The following is a 21,049-nucleotide window of genomic DNA, read 5'->3' as shown; positions in this document are numbered from 1 at the left end:
GCTGTTCCTCACTTCAGAGAGACATTATATAAATGCCTGTATAATTTAATAGGCTCTACTCACCAGGAAAAAAATCTCAATGTTTATTTCAAGGTAGTTTTTTGTGGCTTTTGTCATCAGACTCTATGATCCAAGTAGTTATTCAGTTGGTAGAGTTTGAGGCAAGAGACATTACGGACTTGCCGGGAGAAACTCTGCTCACTTAGGGATGATCTCATCTGCTAGCTTTACTCTGCACTTAATAACTGCAGGGGATCTTTGTCTCAGAAATACTTTATGTATGAAGTGATGTCTTGAAAATATCTTTATTCCAATCACAGTACCCTAATTTTTTTCTTGAAATAACTAGAATAGGGACAGCATAAAAAAATATTAATCTTAGAGAATCTAGAATATAAGGATGTATTTAAAAATGGTATCTTTCTACCAAAGAGAGAATATCTTGAAAGTCTTCTGTTTGCACAGTTTTAAAGTCTCAACAGAGTCCTTGATGGATGGAGGTAGTCTGTCTCATCAGCACAGGATGTAGAGAGAACAGTTTATGGGAATAGCAGGGTGTCTTTCTGGTCTATCCATGCTGTAGTCAGCTCATAGGGGAAAAAGGCCCCCTAGTTACAAAGCTGATGTTGGGTTTCTTTCTCACTTATTTATTTGATAGGCTAGTTGTCTGCTGGTATTTCTGCTTTTGGAATGGAAATAATTTCAAATGCTGTGGGTTCTCCTAGTTACCTTTAATTTAAAATGTGCAAAACGGGATCTATGCTAACAGGGGTGCACTTCCCAAAGTAAGGCAAGCCAAATCACCTTTATATATAACATAGTTAGAAAAATACATCTTAATTTCAACTTACAAGCAAAATGCTTTTTGACTAAAAGGGAAAAAACTGTCTCCTTAGTTTAGTTCTATAAATCTCTACCATATGACTCCTGCCACAAACTTTCTTCTTCCTTCTCATTCTGTTCATCACAACTTATTATGTTCCAGTTAAGGTTGTGAAACTCGGCCTGCCACCCCCACACTTAGGTGCAGGACAAAACCTACATGAAAATGATATCATAAAGATGTTGCATAGCTCATATAAATCCTTTTTTTTAGTGTTTTTTTTTTCTTTAAGAGGCTGCTGTATGCAAGCATAAGACCTCCTGTAAGTGGGTTCTTTTGGGAGATTTGTCTGGGTTAGGTCTCAGCCTTATTTCCTCAATGTTGCATGCAAGCATCTGAATGGTTCTGTCATGTTGTGATTTCTGCTGTTTAAACATGAGGTTGAAGTGCTACAAGAAAGCTAAATGCTTTCTCGAGCTCAGCTATTTGTGGTGTTTGCTGTAAACTAATGGGATACAGAGAAGAGCTTCTGTTCCTCTCGCTTTAAGGAGGGGACTGAATGTGTCTAGAAAGCCACATTTACATTGCAAAGGAGGATGTAAAAGAGCTTTCCAAGGCACAGATAGGCACCTCAGACTTCGCTGCATGTGATCATAGATACTCAGCAGGATGAGTGATATCAGTGGATCCACCCCTATTTTCTTCTTGGCCATCTGGGACCCTGCTTCTTAGACATCCACTTGAAATAGGTTTTGAAGCTGGTTGATGAAACACCAAGCTCCATGGGAGCATCTTACTGTAAGAATTGTAGGGCGCACATTGATGTAAAGAAACCTGTCCATGGAATAGCCTTTGCTGTGCTTTTTCTTTGGCTTGACAGCAGTGCTGAGATATTGCTTTGTTCCATGAGCTATTGGGTCATCAGTGAGTTTTTACTGGTAATTGCTGTCTCACTGACTTTTTATTGATCATTTAATTTCTGCCTCCAAACATGTGGGAGCAAATATTTTTCAGTCCTTTTAACCTCCTTAACTTTTCATTTGTGCTCTGCTTCCCTCTCCCCCGTGGCCAGCCCAAAGCAAATAGGTGGACAAAAAGATTAATAGAAGCAAGGAGATGCCTTCCTCCTCTCAAGTGCCCTGTGGCTTGGAGACTGTTATTAATAGCTGAAGTAAAAAAGTGTTTCATAACCCTCTTCTTGCTCCTGCTTCCTTGCCAGCCCCCTTTCCTTGGTCCCTGGAGAGAAAGTGTGAGCTCATCACTTTCCAATGCAAATTCAGCTTTTGGTCTCATACTTGGATTCTTTTCTTATCATGGGTGGAATATTTATCTTCTGCCAGCTGGTGGCTTTAAGCAAGCTGCTATTTGCTGGGCTATCCAGAGAGCATGTGAGGAACAGGCCTGGCAAAAGCTGCTTGAGCACTTTATTTTTTCTCTACTCTGAAAACGTTGCTGTCTGCTCAGTACATGTGCACATGTCTTCTGCACCTCTGTCTTTGCTCACACAGTGGTTAAAAAGAAAATTTAGACATTTTGGTGTGGAATCAGAAATTGAAATGTAGGTGTAATTGAAATCTGTGGATGTTGCTCTGTGGAATCTGGTCACATAAAGCCCACGCACAACAAAGCTGTTGTGTGCCTGGAGATTCATTATCTTCAGGGATGGCTTCCTTTTCATGTGTGCACTGAATCTGATTTTTTTCTATATCTCTAGAGATCTAGTGGGTCAGTACTGAAAGGGAGCTGGCAGAGCTTGCCAGATGACCTGGTAAGAATGGGAATGGCATGCTGTTGTCTATTACCCCATTTCTGTATGGATAGTACAGTATGGTGGATCCTTTCAACCATCCCCCCTTGCTAAATTTTTACAAGATTGCTTTACCAGCTGAGCATTGCCTAACAAGTTTGACTAAGCTGGAGGCTCTGAGAGAGTCTTTATTTGGAAGTTGAGATGAGCTGTAGAAGAAAAATGGAAGGAAAAAAGAGCATCGTGGTTCTGCTTCTCACTCTGAAAAAAATGTTTGCTCTCTTTCCTAGTGAAAATCTTTAAGCTGTTCATTCTGTTAATGCATTTTCTGGGAATGTGCCATTTTGTGGGCAAAATATTTATTTTATGTCTCATCCTTTCAGTTGCTCTCTACTCGGTGGATACAGGCAAGCTTTTCCTTCAGGTAAAACAGAGGATGCTTCAGTCTTCTGAGTATGTTTTCCTGAAGTTCTGTGTTCGTTGCATTTTTTGGTGGTCAGTAAAGGCATCTACATATAAAAAGCAAGTTTAAATAAGATGGTGTATTGAAATATCCACTTAATAGCCACTGGCAGCCTAACAGGCTGCAGATTTTCTGCATTTACCCCAGAGGAGGGAGTCTATAGGTGTGTAATGTTCTTGTAAGTACATTTATAGTTACACTTAAGTACAGTTAGGAAATTTTTTATTTTCATGTGGATAATTGTTTCTGAAGTGAAAAGCATGCAAGGGGACAGAACCACTTGTGAAAATTTAATGCTGCTGGTGGTTTCAGTTGAAAAAAATCTATGAAATTTAGAAAAATGTTGTAAAATTTTCAGAGTATGTTTTTCTGACTTTCAATTGAAATACAGTTTTAAAATTATTCTTTAAAGGCATCAAAATAAGTTACAGATTAGTACAATTTTGCAGCTGTACAAAACTTTTCTGGTGACCTGAAATTTTGATCATTTTTTCCCCTGTGTGATATAGCGGGGTTGAATTTAAAAGAAACAATTTGTGCTTAGGACTTGATGTTCACCTTGTGTTCTCAAGGAGGGGATGTTACTTCAGACTGGCTCTGCTCCTGTACCATTAGGCGAAGTTCCATTAGCACATCTTCTGATTTGACTTTATTTGTGAAGAATCTAATGGGCATCATCTCACAGCACATTGTGTTCTGAACCAAAGCACAGTAACTAGACATATCAGGTGGTGATTTCCAGAAGTGTTCTCCTGATCCATGTCACATGTTCCCATAGACACGTTCATTGTCTCTCCCAATGTGTGACCCTTGGGTCTGTCTGCGAATGGGAAAGGGCACTGGATCAGATCCCTTTTTGATTTTACTCAGCTATCCAGGAGGTGAGTAGAACCTGACTGTGCACCTCTATCCATGTGCAGGGGGGCAGCTAGGGGCTAGCAACTGAGTCTTAAGCCAACAGACAGAAACTCAGCTCATCAACTGAAAGGGAGGCATCAGCCCAATTCCTTGACAGCTCACAGCAAGCCGCAATGAGCACCAGGAGTTGTTTCACTTTATCTAGGACAAGTAGCAACAAGTCCTACTGGCACATCAAGCTGAACCTCAGTGCAGGATGATGCCAGAGCCACTTAGGAAGAAACATCTCTTGTTCTAATAGTTCGGCCCATGCTGCAACTAAAAATTTATGTTGAGCTTCATTAATTAGAACATTGGCTTCTACTTATGCATATAAGTTAATGAATATTCACCAAACATGTTGATTAAGGTGGTGATTCTTGCATATTCTTCCTACATTTTTAGCCCTTTACTCTGAGGTATTCTATTATTCGAAATATTAATGCGACACCAAGGGAATTTCTGATTAGGTAATGGGGTATTTGTCACTGTCATCTTTTCTGGAAAAATCCCTTTGCCAGGATTTCTTCTCCTGGGAAGCAGAGAAGCCTCAGAAAAGAATGCAAACAATAATTATCTGATTACCTCTCCCTGTTTTGCTGCTTTGGAATGGGGTCTGGAGATGGTTTACCAATTGGTCAATGTTTGATTGGTTTCATGTGAATTGTTTTTGTTTAATGACCAATCACCATCAGCTGTGTTGGACTCTGAGGAGTCAGTCACGAGTTTTTCATTATTCATTCTTGTTAAGCCTTCTGTCTGTATCCTTTCTTTAGTATAGTTTTAGTATAGCGTTCTTTAATATAATATCATAAAATAACAAATCAGCTTTCTGAGAACACGGAGTCAGATTCCTCATCTCTCACCTCATCCTGGGGACCCCTCACAAACTCAACAGGCATTCAGACATTGGAATAGGTGCTCAAGGATGTGCATGTCCATTCTTGGAGGTATTCAAAACTTGATTGGACAAGGCCCTGAGCAACATGAACTATCTGTGGATCTGATTTTAACTTTGAAGTTGTGCCTCTTTCGAGCAGGGCGTTGGGCTGGTTGACATCTAGAGAGCACTTTTAACATAAATAATTCTGCAGTTAATGCAGAACAATAGTGTTCCTACATTTTTGGTACGAATCTATTTATAGATCTGGAAAAAATATGGAACCAGTACTTTCATAGTTAGTATTACTCCAGAAGTAAAAAAAAAGTAATCCTGTTAAAGGTGTTGCAATATTTTCTAATAAGCATCTGATTTCATAAAAAAAAAGTCATCCAGAGTTCATTAACTAGTCAGCATATCTGATTGCATGATTGCAATCTGATTGCAGTCTCTGATTGCAGTTATGTCACAGCAGCTGGTCAAAGTAGAACTTAATTTCTCCTTCTATCCTCCTCCAAGGTTTAATTTGACCAGTTAATTCATGCTAAAGCTACAGGTCTTGCCTATATTAAGGTACCTCCAGATGAGTTTTGATGACTCATAAGAAATGATTAAAGTAACTGAGGGCAGCACATGCATCTCAGGGTGATAATTCTGAAATGGCACCAGCCTGAATTGCCAGTGCTAGTTTGAAGGATGCAAAAATGCTAACACAAATAAACAATGAACTTTTCCAGGTGAGAGAAGACTTTTAAGAAAATAGTAGATACATATGCCACATGAAATTGCTTTTTGTTACCAAATTTTGGTCCTAACTATGATTGTAGCCTCTGGAAACCTAACTGAAATGTTATGCTAAGAAAAACAGCCCACTGTGAACTTCCTCTGCTCTACAGATTTTCTGAAGATAATGTGAAACACTTAGAGGCTAAATGGCCAATCTACATCTCTTTGTTTGTTATGGAGATAGTCATCCAATGAGGGACCAGTAACCAAACCATGGAATTAAGTCAATCTTTCTTACTGAAAGCAGTTTCTCATAATGAAGAGCAAATATATGTAGTGAGTGCAGTTTGCAAGCCAGAGGCTAAGATTTCTTTTGCTAGGAAATGTTTGTGTAGTAATTCTCAAATAGATTTGTGAAAACTAGAACAAAGGGTGCATTTTGTGGAATTTTTTGCTTCAAAATAGTTCATCCAGGGGTATCTGCAACACAGAAGAAGGAAAAGCTGCCTGGGGGTAGCAAAGGCTCAGAATATCCACACCAGTCTTTTCAGGGAAGCTCATGACATCAAAAGCTTTGACAGGAAATGTAGTAAAACAAATACTAGTTTTACAGCTGGATCCTTCTTAGAAACCAATATGCATACTGTAAGAGAAGAATGGGTACCCCCTGGTTCAGATCTCTGCATGTTACAGAATGTTACTCTCAGTCCTAATTTGTGGAGTCTGGAATGGCTACACCATAGCTCATCCAGAGTGCGTGAGCTGCTGGCTCCCTGCATCTCAGTTTCCTGATTGCTCTAACCCAGGGACTGCTGCAAAGAATCTTAGTGTGGGAGAAATTTTTATATCTATCTGGAAGTCCTCTAACTACTGAAGGTAATTTATTCACAGGCATTGAGTTAATTTGTATTCGAACCTTTCAAGGATGGTCCTGCAATGCAGCCCTGAGAGCCGAGGCAGGGGGGAAGGGGGAAATATTCTAGTCCTCAAGACAGGAGAGGGGACTACTCAGATAACCCATGCAAGTAACCCTGTGCCACCTTGGGCTTAATCTGACCTGGTATTACTGTCACCCAACTGCTCTCACAGGTTACCAGTTTGATGAATGGCCATGCCAAGCACTGCTTTCTGTTACCAGCTCTTGGATGGGTTGGTCTGTATTATGCAGAATACTAAAACATACGATCACACTGACACTGTAAATTCATGAAACTCAGCAACCACCTTTGCAGAAATCAAACTGACCAGGGCAAATGCGTCTGGGTGCTTCTGAGATCCACCATTTATGACAGAAATAACGAATATCTTGGTGGCATTTTGATTTTCCATTCTATTTTTGAAATTACCGTGGTAAAAACTGTTGCTTGGAGCAGTTTGAAAGAGTTTAAATATTTAAGGGACTGGTGGGGGCACAATGGTGATGAAGAAATACTGGTCCAGAAGTTCTGAAAAATTTTGTGTTAACCTACCAGACAAACGCAGTCTGCATACCAGCACTCTGACCTTAATTGATCTCAACCCTCTTCTGTTTAGAGTGGGATAATGGTTCAGTCATCCCTGCATTACCAAACAGTTTGAGGCCTCTACTGGGATGGTGTTTACAGCTCCAGTAATGCAGTGGTAGCTGAGTTTCTCTAGCAGCTGAACTTAACATCAGGATGTTAGTTGGTAAAGTTCTGAGATTGAATAGAAAAATATCAGTGTTTTCAGGTGGTATTTCTCCTGTGGCCTAGGTTAAAAGTTTTTCTTATAATGGATAGAAGAGGAAGTATTATGTGCTAAGGTGATAGTATGGAGCAATGATCAGCAGATATGAGAAGGAAACTGAGCAGCTGAGTGAGTCAGTAAGAGGAGGTGCATGTTTGATGCTGTGAATAATTAGCTGCTCAGGATGAAGCTATCTCTAGTTTCCTTATCTCCAATTTGTTTGTCGTCTGACCATTGCAGGAACAGGGGGTTGCCAGCCACAGTTAACAGCTGCTGAATCCCCTGAGCATCTGTTCTTGTGATGATGGTATGGCAGAGGTTTGCTCTGCATGGTTCTAGTTGCATCCTTCTGCTGATCCTTTTCTTAGCACTCTATTGGGAGACGTCAGCTACTTTTCTTCAGGATTTTCAGCAAGAATTTCCCTTTGGTCAGAGAAATATAGGATATACTGCCTCTGTCTCTGGAGCAGCTTTGTGGTGGTTTTTGTGTTTCTTGTGGCGAGCTATAACTCTTGCTATGGTGGCTCCTAGCTAAAAAAAACCCCACTCACTGCTTTGCTCTATAAATACTGTTCCCAGGTACTGGAGGAAAGTGCAGAGCAAAGCTGCAGTTGCATTTGGTCTAAGTTTGTGCTGAAGGCTGAAAATGCTCCATAAATTGTAGTTACCCTATTGAGGGTATGGAGGGAAAAGCTTGCTTTGCTTCCTATTTCAAAGACTGGAGTGAGCATAGCTAGTAATTCTTCTGAAGGTAAAGATTTTGTAGCATTTTTCTGAAAAGGCTTTCCAGCAGAGCAGTAATTCTGATTCTTGCTGCTCTTGATGCTTTTGCTCTCATAGGGACCTCCAGGACTTGGATCTTTGGGCATCTTGAACATTCTCTTCTGTGTGGAACAACTAGGGAAACATCAGAAGTATGAAATCGTCACTGCTTGTGAACTTGCCCTTCTCCTAATCTTTATTTCTAGGTCCAGGCAATTGAAGGCCTTTTTCTTAAGTTCAAAAGCTGATTGTCACCTGTATTCAGATATATGCTGATATAGTTGCACTGACTCAGCATAGTCATTCTCCTACACTTGTGAGAGTGGGTTTAAATAAGTGGTTCATGCTTAAGTGCAAAGCAATCACAAGCATTGTCATTTTGGGCCATGAAAATCTTGAATTTCCCAGTAAGATATTGCCTTCTTCTGCTGAGTGGACACCATTGCTCCCTGGTGGAGCTGGCAGGGCTTCAGTGCCCTCTGTGATCTGCCATGCCAAGTGCTGTACCATGCCCTATTTGCCCACCCTGGTTGATAGTGGTCCCAAAGCTATTTTTGTGTGCTTAAGTCTCATTAGAGCCATGGGGAAGGAAGCATAAGCCCCAAATTATGGATATGGTCAAGTGATGACCTGAATTCAGCCAATAATCTCTTTCTGCTTTAGACTTTGGTGATAAAAGTGATATTGAACAGCTTGCTGCATTACCACCAGAAGTCTTTGCAGAATTAGAAATCTGATGGGCCTTACTAGAAATTAGCCTTTTTGGTTCCAGAAAAGCTGCAAATAGAACAGGAGTTGTTCTCCCTTCCTTCTGTAAGCTTTTATTTTGTATCTTGTCTCTGTGTCTCTTTCTACTATTCTATATAAATCTCTTGTTTGGGCAGGTATCTGATAACTTAAAGATTAATTTCTGACAAATAAGCGTTTGTTATTTTCTTGCTGATGCTTCTAATCTATAAAAGCAACCTAGCAAAAGGGGATAGAAAAACCTGTAAGAAGGCAAGGTTGTGATTTGGGGATTTTTTTAAAGCTCTTTGCACACTAGCTGTCTTTTTATTTAAATACTATTCTTAGTTTGAAACTTTAATTCTGGGCGTACATTTGGTGCCCAGATGGTGCAGACTCACACAGAAGCCCATCACGCTGTCAGGGCAGGCGGATACATATGTAAATATTTTGCCTTTTCCCCCTATAATATTTGGCTTTGTCTAATCTAATTGCTGTCAAAGGCAGAATGTGAAGAATACTTAGAAGAAGCAAACAATGAGGGCCTCAAATGTTTATACTACACTAACTCTGGAAGATGCTAGTCGACTGTGATGTAATTAATAAGTTGTTTCATGGGTTTTCTTCATGCTGTGAATTCATGGTCTATAATCTAAGTTCATGCCAAATAGTATCTTACAATCCTTAGTAGAAACCTGCATTTGCAGTGGTTTAAAAGCATTTTTTACCCTGTGGAACTGTCGATATAAGGCTAATGGGTCTGCCTTTTCAGTTCGGGCTGGCAGTAAGAGTCCTCTACCTGCCTCCTTGTGTATAGCGCTCTTTATTATTTATATAATTCATTGCTTCATTTAATTTATTCTATTGAGTGCTTGTCTTAATGTATTTTTAATACATAAAAGCATTTCCAGCATAGCTGCTTCTCTGACTAGTGGTAGCTAGTAACAAACAGCGTGGCCAACCACATTAAGGATACCTATTTAGGTATCAAAGGCCTGAGCCAAAATAACATAATGTTAGTGGGAAAGTTACTTCCATGAGCTTTGACAGCTTAGTGAGAAGGTCTAATAAGCCAGTGTTAGCTGAGAATGCTGGCAAAAGCAATGTAGGAAACCTGACTGACTTTCATCAATACAAGAACAGTTAGACAGTTACAGGTGTCTGATCAGATGTGAAATTTGGCTAGGCTATAATTGATGGAAAGCATCAGACTACACCAGGCTCTTTCTTCTAAGGATACTAACTATGCAGAGAGATGCCAGGAGATCAGATCCTGGAGGGGCAATTATTGTACAGAAAGGAAAGTATTTGTAAAAGGAGATCTAATGATGTGACCAGAAGACATCAGAAGCAGCACATGGTGTTTTTTTCCACGGAGCATAGGTGAAATCCAGAAAATACAGAGGGGGAAAAAAATGCCCATTTCAACCTCAGATATTGCTACCTGAACCTCACTGTTCAGAGATGCCAATGAATTCTGTCTCTGAACCTGCTGTAAAAGTGTCTTGGTACCTTCAGGAGACAATGTAATGTGTCCCCCTGCTGAGCGGTGGAAAGGGTTAGGAAATTGTTCTCTACCTTTATGTATAATTTTTCTGTGTTGCTTTTTATTTAAGGGAAGATCCAAGGTGTTTGCTTTGTGTATTTCCTGAAGTATGGGCATTAAGTCATGACCATGACTGCACAGAAAGCTAAGATATGAATTTATAGCTTTTATACATTAACTGCATGGCAGTTGCTAGCTTACAGTTCAGGGGAGAAGTTGCCACACAGATATCTCATGGTGAAAGCAGATACTGGCAGCTACTCCAGGGCCAGTCTGGAAGATCCCTGGAATGTGTGAAAGATAAACTTCCAGCATCATAAGTTTGGATCTGAGCTTACATGTCATGGGCTGGAGAGTGTGCTGGTTGTCACAGTGGGCAGGGATGGTAGGGATTGCTTTACTCCTAGGCTTTGCTTTTGGTTGTCAAACCCATCTGGCCTGTAGCTGGCAGGACATGTTACATTGATTTAACCGCATTTTTCTGCATTTTGCCTTTCCCAGGAGCAATTGAGCGGTGCTCGTACATCAAGTACCACTACTCCTCAGCCACCATCCCCAAGAACCTTACGTACAACATCACCAAGACAATCCGCCAGGATGAGTGGCACGCCTTGCGTAAGTGTTGCTGCCTTTCTTCACCTTCTCCTTGCGTGCAGGCAGGAGGTGCTCCCTGGTAAATGAGAGCAGAGGCTTTGAGTGGCAGCCTGCTCAGAGCCTCATCTCACATCCAGTTTGTCGTTGTAGCAGACAGATCGATTTGTTCTTAGGACCTACATCTCTGTTTCTGCTGCTGACTGGAAATTCTGCTGAGGCATGAGAATGCAGCAGTGAGGAAAAGGCATTTGTATGCAGAGATTAATACTGAGTTAAATACAAAAATGAATAACAAAATCAATGCCCTATTTTTTAATTCAGTGGAATGTTCTGTACGTGAGCACATTCTCATGCTGTTGCTGCTGAGTTTCCTGCTTCCAGGAGAATTCATTGCTGGCTTTTATTGTAGAATATGTCCCACTGCCAGCAGCTCCTGTGTGAGTGTGGCCTCACTCTCCTTTGAAGATCTTGAAAGAGAATTGCTGCACCCTTTAAGGCACAAGGAAGGAGCTTAGCCCTTAGTGATAATTGTAGCCAGTGGTCACCAACTTGTAATGCTCGCTGAAGTGACAAGATCTGACAGGGATGGAATTGCCTTGGGATGTATTGGCTGACCTTGAATCTTGTCTCTTTCTCATCTTAGAGATGGAAAAGGGTTTTCACTGATAAAATGCATGAGGTAGAATTTCACAAGGAAGGATATACTACTGTTCTTGTTACTACATAGTTGTGGGGACTACTGAATATCCTGAGCAGCTCTATTTTGGTGGAAGCAGTTAAATCTCCATGAAGGTGGCAGTGGTTGAGGCAATACTGGTTCTGATTGAGAACCTTGAAAGGTGATAGTGCTTTTCTACTCAGTCAGTTTGAGAACTGCACCAGACTTCTGGTGCTCCCATGGCTTTCAGTATGTTTCACTCCTCCCCTGTGTGGCTCTTGCTTTGAGAGGGTCCTTTTAAGCTCAGAGGAGGAGAAGGTGCAATGCTATAATTTATTTCCTGCATGGGTGAGATTCATTGATGCTTGTAGGCCTTCCTGGTACACTCTGGTAAAGAGTTAACAACCTTCTAGAGGGTCTTGCTAAATGCCTGTTGAGTTTGCTTTTTTTTTTTAATGTGTCTATGTGGATAAATATCTATTTTTATTGTGATATGACAAAAAAGGAATAATTGAATTTATGCCTCTCTGCAGGTTGTAAGAGGCTGGTCTTGCAAAATAGTGTGTTATGCTAATTTGTCCCTGAAATCAGAAGATCAGAAGGTTCAGTTCACTTCAGGTTTTCTCCTACCACCTGTCTTCTCTGCTAGTGTTAGTTTCATGTTGATATAAAATGTGACAGTGCTCATCTATGGGCAAAAAAAGAAGTGCACCCACCACCCAAGACATCTTCTGTTAGGGCTCATAGGGCAGTAGGAAGGGGCTTTGGTTTATGCTTTGTGTATGTGTGGTTTTGCTTTGTGTACGTGTTGAGTAACAATTATTTATCTGCAACTATTTGCTGGGAATCTCACTGTTCAAAAATTTTCTAAAATTAATCTTTATCTCAGCAATGGCTCAAATAAAGGGTTATACACCTGGTCATCTAAGGCTGTGTGCACCCTTTGGTAGGATCAGCAAGTTCCTGAGCTTCGAGTGTTGGTAGGGCATTTGTCAGTCTCCAAAGGTGCAATTTAGACACTGCTCACATACTTATGTATCTGGTACGGTCTGAGGCACTCTCAGGGTGAGGCTGCTTGTCTCTTCCCTGTGGCGGGTACATTGAGTGTACCTCATATTTCTGACCCAAATTTTCTTGCCAGTTCCAGGAGTCAGATAAGTGTAGAGAGATGTAGATAGAACTCATGTCTGCATCTACCTATCCGAAGGCAGAGGAGTAGAGAAACACTTTGCTGAAGCTCTCTTCTCCTGAGCAGCTGGTGCAACAGAGTGCTTTGATATAGGGGGTAATCCCACTGGTGGTTCTGGAGGTCACTGCATTTAAGAACTGAATCTATATGACTATTTCTGGTGTAGAAACGGTAACCTGTTTTAAAAGACAAGGCCAATAGCTATCTCTCAAATTGTGGTTTGGTTGAGGGAATTTTTCTCCCTTTGCATTGCAGTAGACCATGTAGGATAAGTCTCTTCAGAAAGTCCCTGTGATTTTAGTCCCTGCCTTAGTAGCTGAACCTGCTCTGTGCCTCTGCACTAGTTTCATCCAGGACACAGCTACTTTATCTCAACACTGGTCAGTCTGATATTTCCAAGTCAACCTGGCCATTATTTTCCTCTGAATATTTTCCTGTTCATATCAGTGAGTGTTGTGACAAACAACAAAAGAAGCAGGGCCCAGGCCTGGCTATCTTCTTTCTCTTGCCATGGGTTATTTTTCAGATCTGTAGCATGAGATAGGGGAAAAAAAAGTATTTCCTGAAGAAACACAGGAGCAAAATGGCATCTTGGAGAACTTCAGAGGAACTGGAAAAGTGAAAGCAGAATATTTGTTCACCCTAGTAAACAAAAATGTCTCTTCCAGGCTGAAGCCACTGTTACCATTTGCTGTATTTGTATTTGAGTCATGTATTTTCTTCTGCTCGTGTATGGACAGCCAGCTGTGGTGCCTGTGAAAGAAAGCCATTGTTTTGCATGTTCAGTGGGCTGGGATTAGAGGAGAGAGGGCTTCCACCATGGACTGTAAATTGCTTTTTTGGACTGGTGGGCAGGATTGATGCTCCAGCAGTTTCTCTTGAATTGCAGGAGTGGGTGCTGGGACGATTAATTTGAGGCTGAGGACCCCATGGCCCCATTCAGCACACAAAGCAGATACTCCTCCTCTGCTCTAGCTGTGCTGTTAGCCATGCTGCAAGAACCTGAGAGAGCAGCTGGTCCTAGAGGAATGGCTGGAGCTGACTTTACTGTTTTTGGTTTTATCCTTTTTTCATTCTGTTTGACATTTTCAAGATGGAAGCTTTGCTCCAAATTGATTGCCTATGGCAGTATGAGCTGGGGAAATAGGACTTGTCTTCACTGCAATCACTTCCTCTCAACTACCCCTGGTTAAACAGGGATAGAGGGAAAGATGATTGTAGTATTGTCAGCTCTTGCCTGTCAGGAGATAAATGTTGATCTAATTAGACAAAGCAAGTCTCTATATGAGCTGAGAGGGCAAGAGAGAAGCAGAGGAAAGCTATGTCCAACAACTTTGAGCACGAGTAACTGTCTTTCTGGAAGATGCTGATGTAGTGATATGATTGAGTCACTATTAGGCATCTACCTTGTCACACTTTGACCCTGGTCTTGAGTGCAAAACCTGATCCATAGTTGTGTTTTCTGAAAAACAAGACCGGCATCATTGATACTCTTAGAAATGGAGGTATATCATTGCAGCAGAAAGCCAAGAAAATGTGAACGGGTCTATATTTATTCGCACATTTTTCCATATGTTTTATGCTGTTTCTGTGGATTCACTTTCATTATGCTACATATGTGTTCACAAAACATGGGAATGTGCCCATGGCAGGGGTTTGAGCTGTAGAGTGTGGTGCAGGCATTGGGAAGGGTGAGAAGGGTTTTCAGGTGTCTTATTTTGGAAAGACAGGTGTCTGTTAAGGAAGGCAGAAGCCTCCCCTGAAATGGAAAAATGCAAACCCCCTCCCTCCAAATTGTTATAAATTTGAAATTAAGGGGCTCTCAGGCAAAAATATGGGAGCAGGAATAACAGTTCTTTATTAGGGAAGAAAATAAAAAATAAAATAAACAATGCCGTATGACAAAACAACACAACAGAGTCAGAACACAACCTGACACCCTGTTGGTCAGGGTGTTGGTAGCAGTGCAACTGGAATTGTGGCTGCAGCCCTCCTGGAGTGTCAGGTGTGGTTCCATTGGAGCAGGGATCCTGTAGAAGGGTGTAAGCTTCCTCTGAAGATCCAGTGGAAGGGGCGGCTGCTCCTTTGGGAAATCCAGTGGGGCAGCCGTGCTGGTGTTCCAGAATCTCCAGATTATTATATCTGGGTAGGAATGCTTGGCTCCTCCCTCTGGGTGGAGCATCTCACAGTGGGATGCTGTAGTTCTTATCAGTCATGCAGTGACATTCAACAGCCTGTTATCAGCAGATTTCTCTCCAGAGAAAGGATTGGTTGTGGAAGAGATAAGGAAAAACTGCACACTTAACAGAGACAACTGCCATATAGATGGCAAATAGAATACAATTTGCTGGGGATTCCAGGACATCAGGTGATAGAATAAACATTTCAACTGGATGTTTGTGCATTAAGGAAGCTGACAATAAAAGGGAGGCTATGTTGATGTTAAGTCTTTTCTTGTCCCTCAATCTTCAGGAAACCATTTCTGGTATATTATGGCAAAGCAGTTGAAAGGCTGTGTTTGTAATGAGAATGGTAGTACCTCCAAAGCAACGAGGGGGATGTACTATATTCAGTTTAGCATCTTCCAGGAGCCCACAAAGCTGTTCTTTAAAGCTACTGAGGGATAAGGCACTCAAAGCCCAGGAAGTGTTCAGTCTGTGTTACTCCTTGGAGAACAGCAAATATGTGTTGTGTTGATGCTGCGTGGTTTGGTTTTTTTTTTGTTGTTTTTTTTTTTTTTGTTTGTTTGTTTGTTTTTTTTGGTTTTTTTTTGTTTGTTTTTTTTTTTACCACCAGAAAGACTGTAGTAAGGTCATTTTGCTTTCATCCCTGTTTGGCTTTGTGTGGGTGTGTTTGTTTTGTTCTATTTTTTTAGTAGGCTATAGGCAACCCAGGCTCTATATTCATCTTATGCTGCACTCTGAGAATTAACTGTTTCATGTAAAAGAGCCATTTTCTCTCCAAGGCAGATGTAGAAACCGCTGTGGCTTTAAAGTGCTGCAAATAAGCAAGTCGCTGATGTGTGTTCTTGAAGAGTGATATTTGTTTTTCTCTCAGAGAACAAGTGCAATAACTCCCTCTTCCCTTTTTCCTGCCTTGGTAGCTGAAAATGGGAGAATTGCTGCATGGCTCTTGGGGCCTTTGGCAGAGCTCCCAGTGGCCTGTGTTACAGTGCATGAAAGTCTCTACATCAGAAGAGAGATAAAAAAAATTCTTCATTGTCTCCAAAAGCTCTTGTTTTGCTGATTCACAGAGCCTATAGTGTGAGGTAGATAGCTGGGTCTAGAAGCCTTTTATTTTTCCTTCCTCCCTATATGTCACAAACCTGATTTTCTACTTTGGATGTAACACTGCCACAAAAGAGGGAATTTGTCTGTCTCTTCTTCTCCAGCTTGCCATTGCCTCTTCAGCCTGTCTTCCACAGCAGCTGTGTTTTGTGTCCAGGAATGTGAAGAGTGCTGCATCTGGGCAGGAAGTGGCTGGAATTGCTATGGAAACTGATTTTTTTACAGCACAGCTTAGAAATTGTGTCACCAGACTGCTTTAGAGTGAACCAGATCATAAACAGGTAGCTGATGCTTCCTAAGCATTCAGAATTTCCTGGGCTTTTTGAAAATACTCCTTGCCTGGTACTGTGGGATCTCCTTTACCTGTCTTCTACCCCCATGTTTCTACTGCAGGGCCACAGGGCATGGGCTCTGAGTTTAAAATATCAGTGAGGAGAGCTGACTTGTCAGAACAACAATCATAATGCTTTGTATTGGAACGATAACATTCATCTGCACTCTGGAACTGCAGCACTCCTGTGTTTGTGGTGGTCTAAAAGCCATTTGCATAAAAAATGAATTCTAAAGTCAAAAGTAATAGCCTGGCACACTCTATGAAGAGCAAGTATTGGAGGAAATGAAAAAGTTCTACAGGGTGTACAGAGTGGTAATATTTTAATTCATACAGCATCTATGCTGAAAGTTGAGTGGATTTTATTGGCGTTAATGCTCTGAATTTTGCAGGAGCCTACAAAGCACTCAAATACTTCCTTATAACCAGTAAAACTACTGGAAAAATATTCAGCAACAATTAACACTCAGGAAAATGTCTGGACTTCAAATCTGTGCAATGTCCAGACTTCTAATTTCTACAGACTTCCCAAGGCTTCTCATTCCATGGAACATGAAGTTGAAATTTGCACAGAAGCTCAGTTGACAGCTTGACAATGCCTTGGTAGCGCCAGCAGGCTTATGGACTTGGCCCCTTCTGCTATTATAAGCAACAATAAATATTTAATTGTTGCATTTTTAATAAGGGTTGACCCCAGAAAATTTTTGCATTTGTTTTTTTTTTATGAATACTACTGAAAACAGTGTTTGAAGTAAATAGGCAACATCCCACTTTTACTCCTTTCTTTCACTCTCTCCCATTCGTGCCTCTAAGAAGGAAATCCTGTTTCATTTTTAATTAGCTACCTGGGCCCCCAGATGGAAGTACACCCTGAAGTATGGCCCCATCCTGCTGGTCAGTGCCATTTGGGATGATGTCACTCCTTAGTGCATTGGTTATCACAACAGACGGGGCAGCCATCCCAGAGGTTACTCAGGCAGCAGGTGCTCACATGCCTGGAGGTCTTGTGTTGTTGGATCTTCATTGCATTCATTGTTCCCACAGCTAATGGCCAGGTGGTAGTGACAGACCTTCTCATTTCCCCCTCTCTCTCTGCTGTAGGGTTTTCTTCATATCCTGCTATTTCAAGCTAAGATAAATTTTTTTTTTTTGGCATTGAAGTCAAAGACCTATTTTGAAATCTGTAAGAGATTTTATTGCCTTCTGCTAGGTTTCATCTTAGGATCTGCTAATATGCCTGTGACCTTAATACCTACACTGATGAATAACTTTCCCAACTGCATACTATTTTTTATTTGCTTCTTAGAGGCAGAAGGGCAGGGATGGAGTAAGGGAGGAGGTCAGTAGACCCTTCAGTCCTGAATAGCAAATATAGACAAGATTTGGGAAGGGAGAAAATGAGGACAAGGAAAGGGGCAAAACTGTGCTGGAGAGTTGAAAGAGGTAAGATGAGGGATTACGAAGCATTGCAATTGGGAAAATGGTTGGGGTGGTGGATTGGAAAAATTTTGGAGAGAAGGCACAAAAATGGTCAGAATCTGTTGTTTGTGTTGGAGTGAGGCGGGGAACAAACCCCAAAGTATAGGATCCACTCCAAAGCCCTGTTCAAAGTGCACAAGTCAGAGATCTTACTGTACATCTGCTGCTAATGCAGCTGTGAAACACTGGCAGAGGGGAGGTCTCATCCTTCTCCCTCAGCCAGCAGGTTCTTGCCCAGCTCATATAATGGGGCTCACAGGTGAATCAGGATAGTCTTATTCTGCTGATGACCCTCTTGCCACTCTTCTGAATCAGTAAGAAACCCCACACTAGAATTTCTGGGTTTGCACTTTGTTGTTTGCTTAAAGTTCACTTGAAATCAAATGAGCATTTTTAAGGTTGCAAATGCAAGCATGTAAAGTTAGGGGATGACCCAGTTTGGGCTGCATACTTGGCCTTAATTTATCTCCTCTAAGCACACTCATTATTGAGTCTTTAATAGCTGTAATCACATACTCTTGCCTTCTTCCATATATTTGGGATACTCTGTTTCCATTCAATGATGCCTTTGTTTGATTTATTTTTCATTGCTGAATTTATGGTTGTTGGCCTTTTGAACTGCAAATTACACAATTCCTTATCCTGTGATGGAGTTAACCACTTCACGGATTTTGTCACATTTTTAGTCATTGAATTGAAGAAGGGAGTGTAAATATAAATATATTAATATCTAATAACCATTCATGGTTCGCTATAATTTTCATTTTAGACCTGAAAATCAAAGATAACTTGTTTGAGTTTTTTGAGTGTCCAGTTGGATATAAAGAAAGCTTGAGTTTTATGTATTTCCAGAGCACAGTTCCCATTGACTTTCAGAGTAACTATAAAAGCTCCACACTATAATCAAATGTCAAACGGCCACCCAACTCACACTGGGTTAGTGTAAATGAGGAAAACACAGCTAGGGACCATGTCTTAAGAAATTTCTTGGACTGACTTAGCACCAAGGAGTTTTAGAGTAAGTGAAGAGCAAAGTGCTTGTGTGGGAGAGAGGAGGAGGTGTGGCCACCTTACTGACCTCTGCTCTGATTCCTCTTTGCTTGTCTTCTCCCCTTTCACATTGACCCTTTCAAAAGGTCCCATTCCTCTATTTCCTAGCTTTGGCATGCTTGGCTTGGTAACCTTCACGCTGATGGTTTTTGGGTTTTTTGGTTTTATGTTGTGTCTTATATTTGTAAGTACAGGCACCTGGATTCATTGTGGCTTAGGTGATGTTTTGCATTGTCTTACACTGTTATACAAGAAAAACACATTTTTATCTTCATTGTTGAAGAGAGTCTTAAGGTATTTACAGAGCTGTTCTGAGTGCAGGAAAATTGAGAGCAAACCCCCTCCAGCCTCACTAGTGATATTTTTGCAAAGAAGTATTAGACACTTTTTGCCTGTTGCAGTGTGGAGATGTTGACAGGTAAAACATACCATTGCTAATAATTTCTAGTCATTCAGCCAGTCAAAATATAGCTTTATTAATATGCATACAGAGCTCTCTGTTTCCCTTCTCTCCCTCTTGAGAGACACAGAGGGGGAGAGATGGGCGTTCTTCTGTCTCTTGGTTAATCAAGAATGATGTCTTGTGCATTCTTAGGGTGAGAGAAAAGGAAAGAACAAACAGGAGGCTCTAATGGGTCTCATCTATCTGACTTCTATAATTTTTGATTTATATACCAATTTAATGCCTGGTTTATGATGATTTATGTCCCAGTTTGTTTATACCCCAGTCTGATGCCCCACCCCACAATGTTAGTGAGATGAAATCCCAGCAGTTAAATATTTCAAGGTGATTATATGCCACATACAGAGTTACTAATGAGGAGTTAAGTGCTTCCTTACTTCAGTGCAAGAAGACAGACATAAGTGGAACATTTTGGAAATGAGTTTAGTGTGATTTGTTCACAAAGCCATGCACCATCCACAAGGAAACATCATAGCAGCCAGCATGAGAGAGAGGACAAGAGACTTTGAATCAAACAACCTGGCCTTGACCTGACAGAAGTTGCAGGCTGAAACATGAAGGTGGGTTTTATATGTCAATAGCTACTAGGCAGTGGTTGCCATTTTAATTACTGTTTTGCAGAGGTGCTCTTTGGACATAGAATTACAGAATAAACCCAAACCTCATGTACAGTCAGGACATCTTCCTGCTTTGAAAAAAACATAAAATGTGTCAATATTAATGTGCAGAAACCATAATGCAGCTTTACTTCCTCAGATTTTTAGTGTTAACTGGGTCATTATGATTTTGGCCCTGTTGTCAGAGCCAAATGAAGTTCTGGTCCATGAAGACCAGATGAAGCTGAAGGATTTGTCTAGGGGCTCATCCCAAGACTCCTTAATTGGCTGGGTGAATCACAGTTTAGCTGTTCAATCATTCCCTACCCACCTCCAGGAACTGATTGCACAGTTGGTGGGGGAATAAGAAATCAGGAATATAAATCAACTGCAGGTATCTCCTGTGGGAATTCAGAGTTCAGTCTGGCAAATCTCATCTGGCTGCTCTGGATGTAGGTTATACTTAATGGAGCTTGAGCCTGCATGTCCCTCTGCATCACTGGAATTATGACAGCTAATTTGAGTCTGTCTGCCACTGGTATGTGCAATTGATCAATATCTCTTTCATAAATACAAACTCTCCCTCCTCTCTGCCTTTATCAGCTTTGTCTTTTCTGGCTTGCCCTTTGCAGCCTTGTGTATTTTGTGGGTTTTTTTCCCCCAAAACTTAATTCTCACCTAGATGTTCTCAGAAGAAAATCAATGGAAGAATATCAGTTGCTCACCTAAGAGGGGCTTCTTTGCCATACATAACTAAGGTTATAAATAATTCAGTAGGGTCCCTGTCTTTTCTTTCCTCCCATAAGATTGGGTTTATTAAAATTTTATGGGAGAGGACATGGAGGTAGCTGAATTACTGGCTTAATCTGATACAATCTTCAGCAATGCATTAGTTCAGTACCAGCTGCTCTTTACTCATCATCACAGACACACACTAAATCAGTCTTCCTTGTAGAATCCATTTTGCAGCATGTGATAATCATGTATTTGAGCATGATGTAATGTCACTCCTTATAACTTTCTCTCATGCCTGATGGTGTTGCCAAGGGAAGAAAAGTGTTAAACTGCCAAGGCAAGTCTTTAATTCTGCTTCTTCCACTGAGGAATTCAGTAGAGGCATGAATC

At 41.0% G+C, this 21,049-nt stretch overlaps 1 protein-coding gene across 1 annotated transcript in view; it reads left to right on the top strand.

The window, feature by feature from the left end:
* TMEM178B (transmembrane protein 178B) overlaps positions 1-21,049 on the top strand; it is a 224,341-nt gene that overhangs the window by 47,601 nt on the left and 155,691 nt on the right. Inside the window, exon 3 of the mRNA XM_030959587.1 lies at positions 10,779-10,892. Within this exon, the coding sequence (XP_030815447.1) occupies positions 10,779-10,892 (114 nt within the window). The remainder of the gene's footprint in view (positions 1-10,778; positions 10,893-21,049) is intronic.

Source organism: Camarhynchus parvulus, chromosome 1A, assembly GCF_901933205.1.
Source record: "Camarhynchus parvulus chromosome 1A, STF_HiC, whole genome shotgun sequence".
Taxonomy (NCBI): domain Eukaryota; kingdom Metazoa; phylum Chordata; class Aves; order Passeriformes; family Thraupidae; genus Camarhynchus; species Camarhynchus parvulus.
Note: the sequence above shows the minus strand (reverse complement) of the source record. Positions and strands in the feature narration are given on the sequence as shown.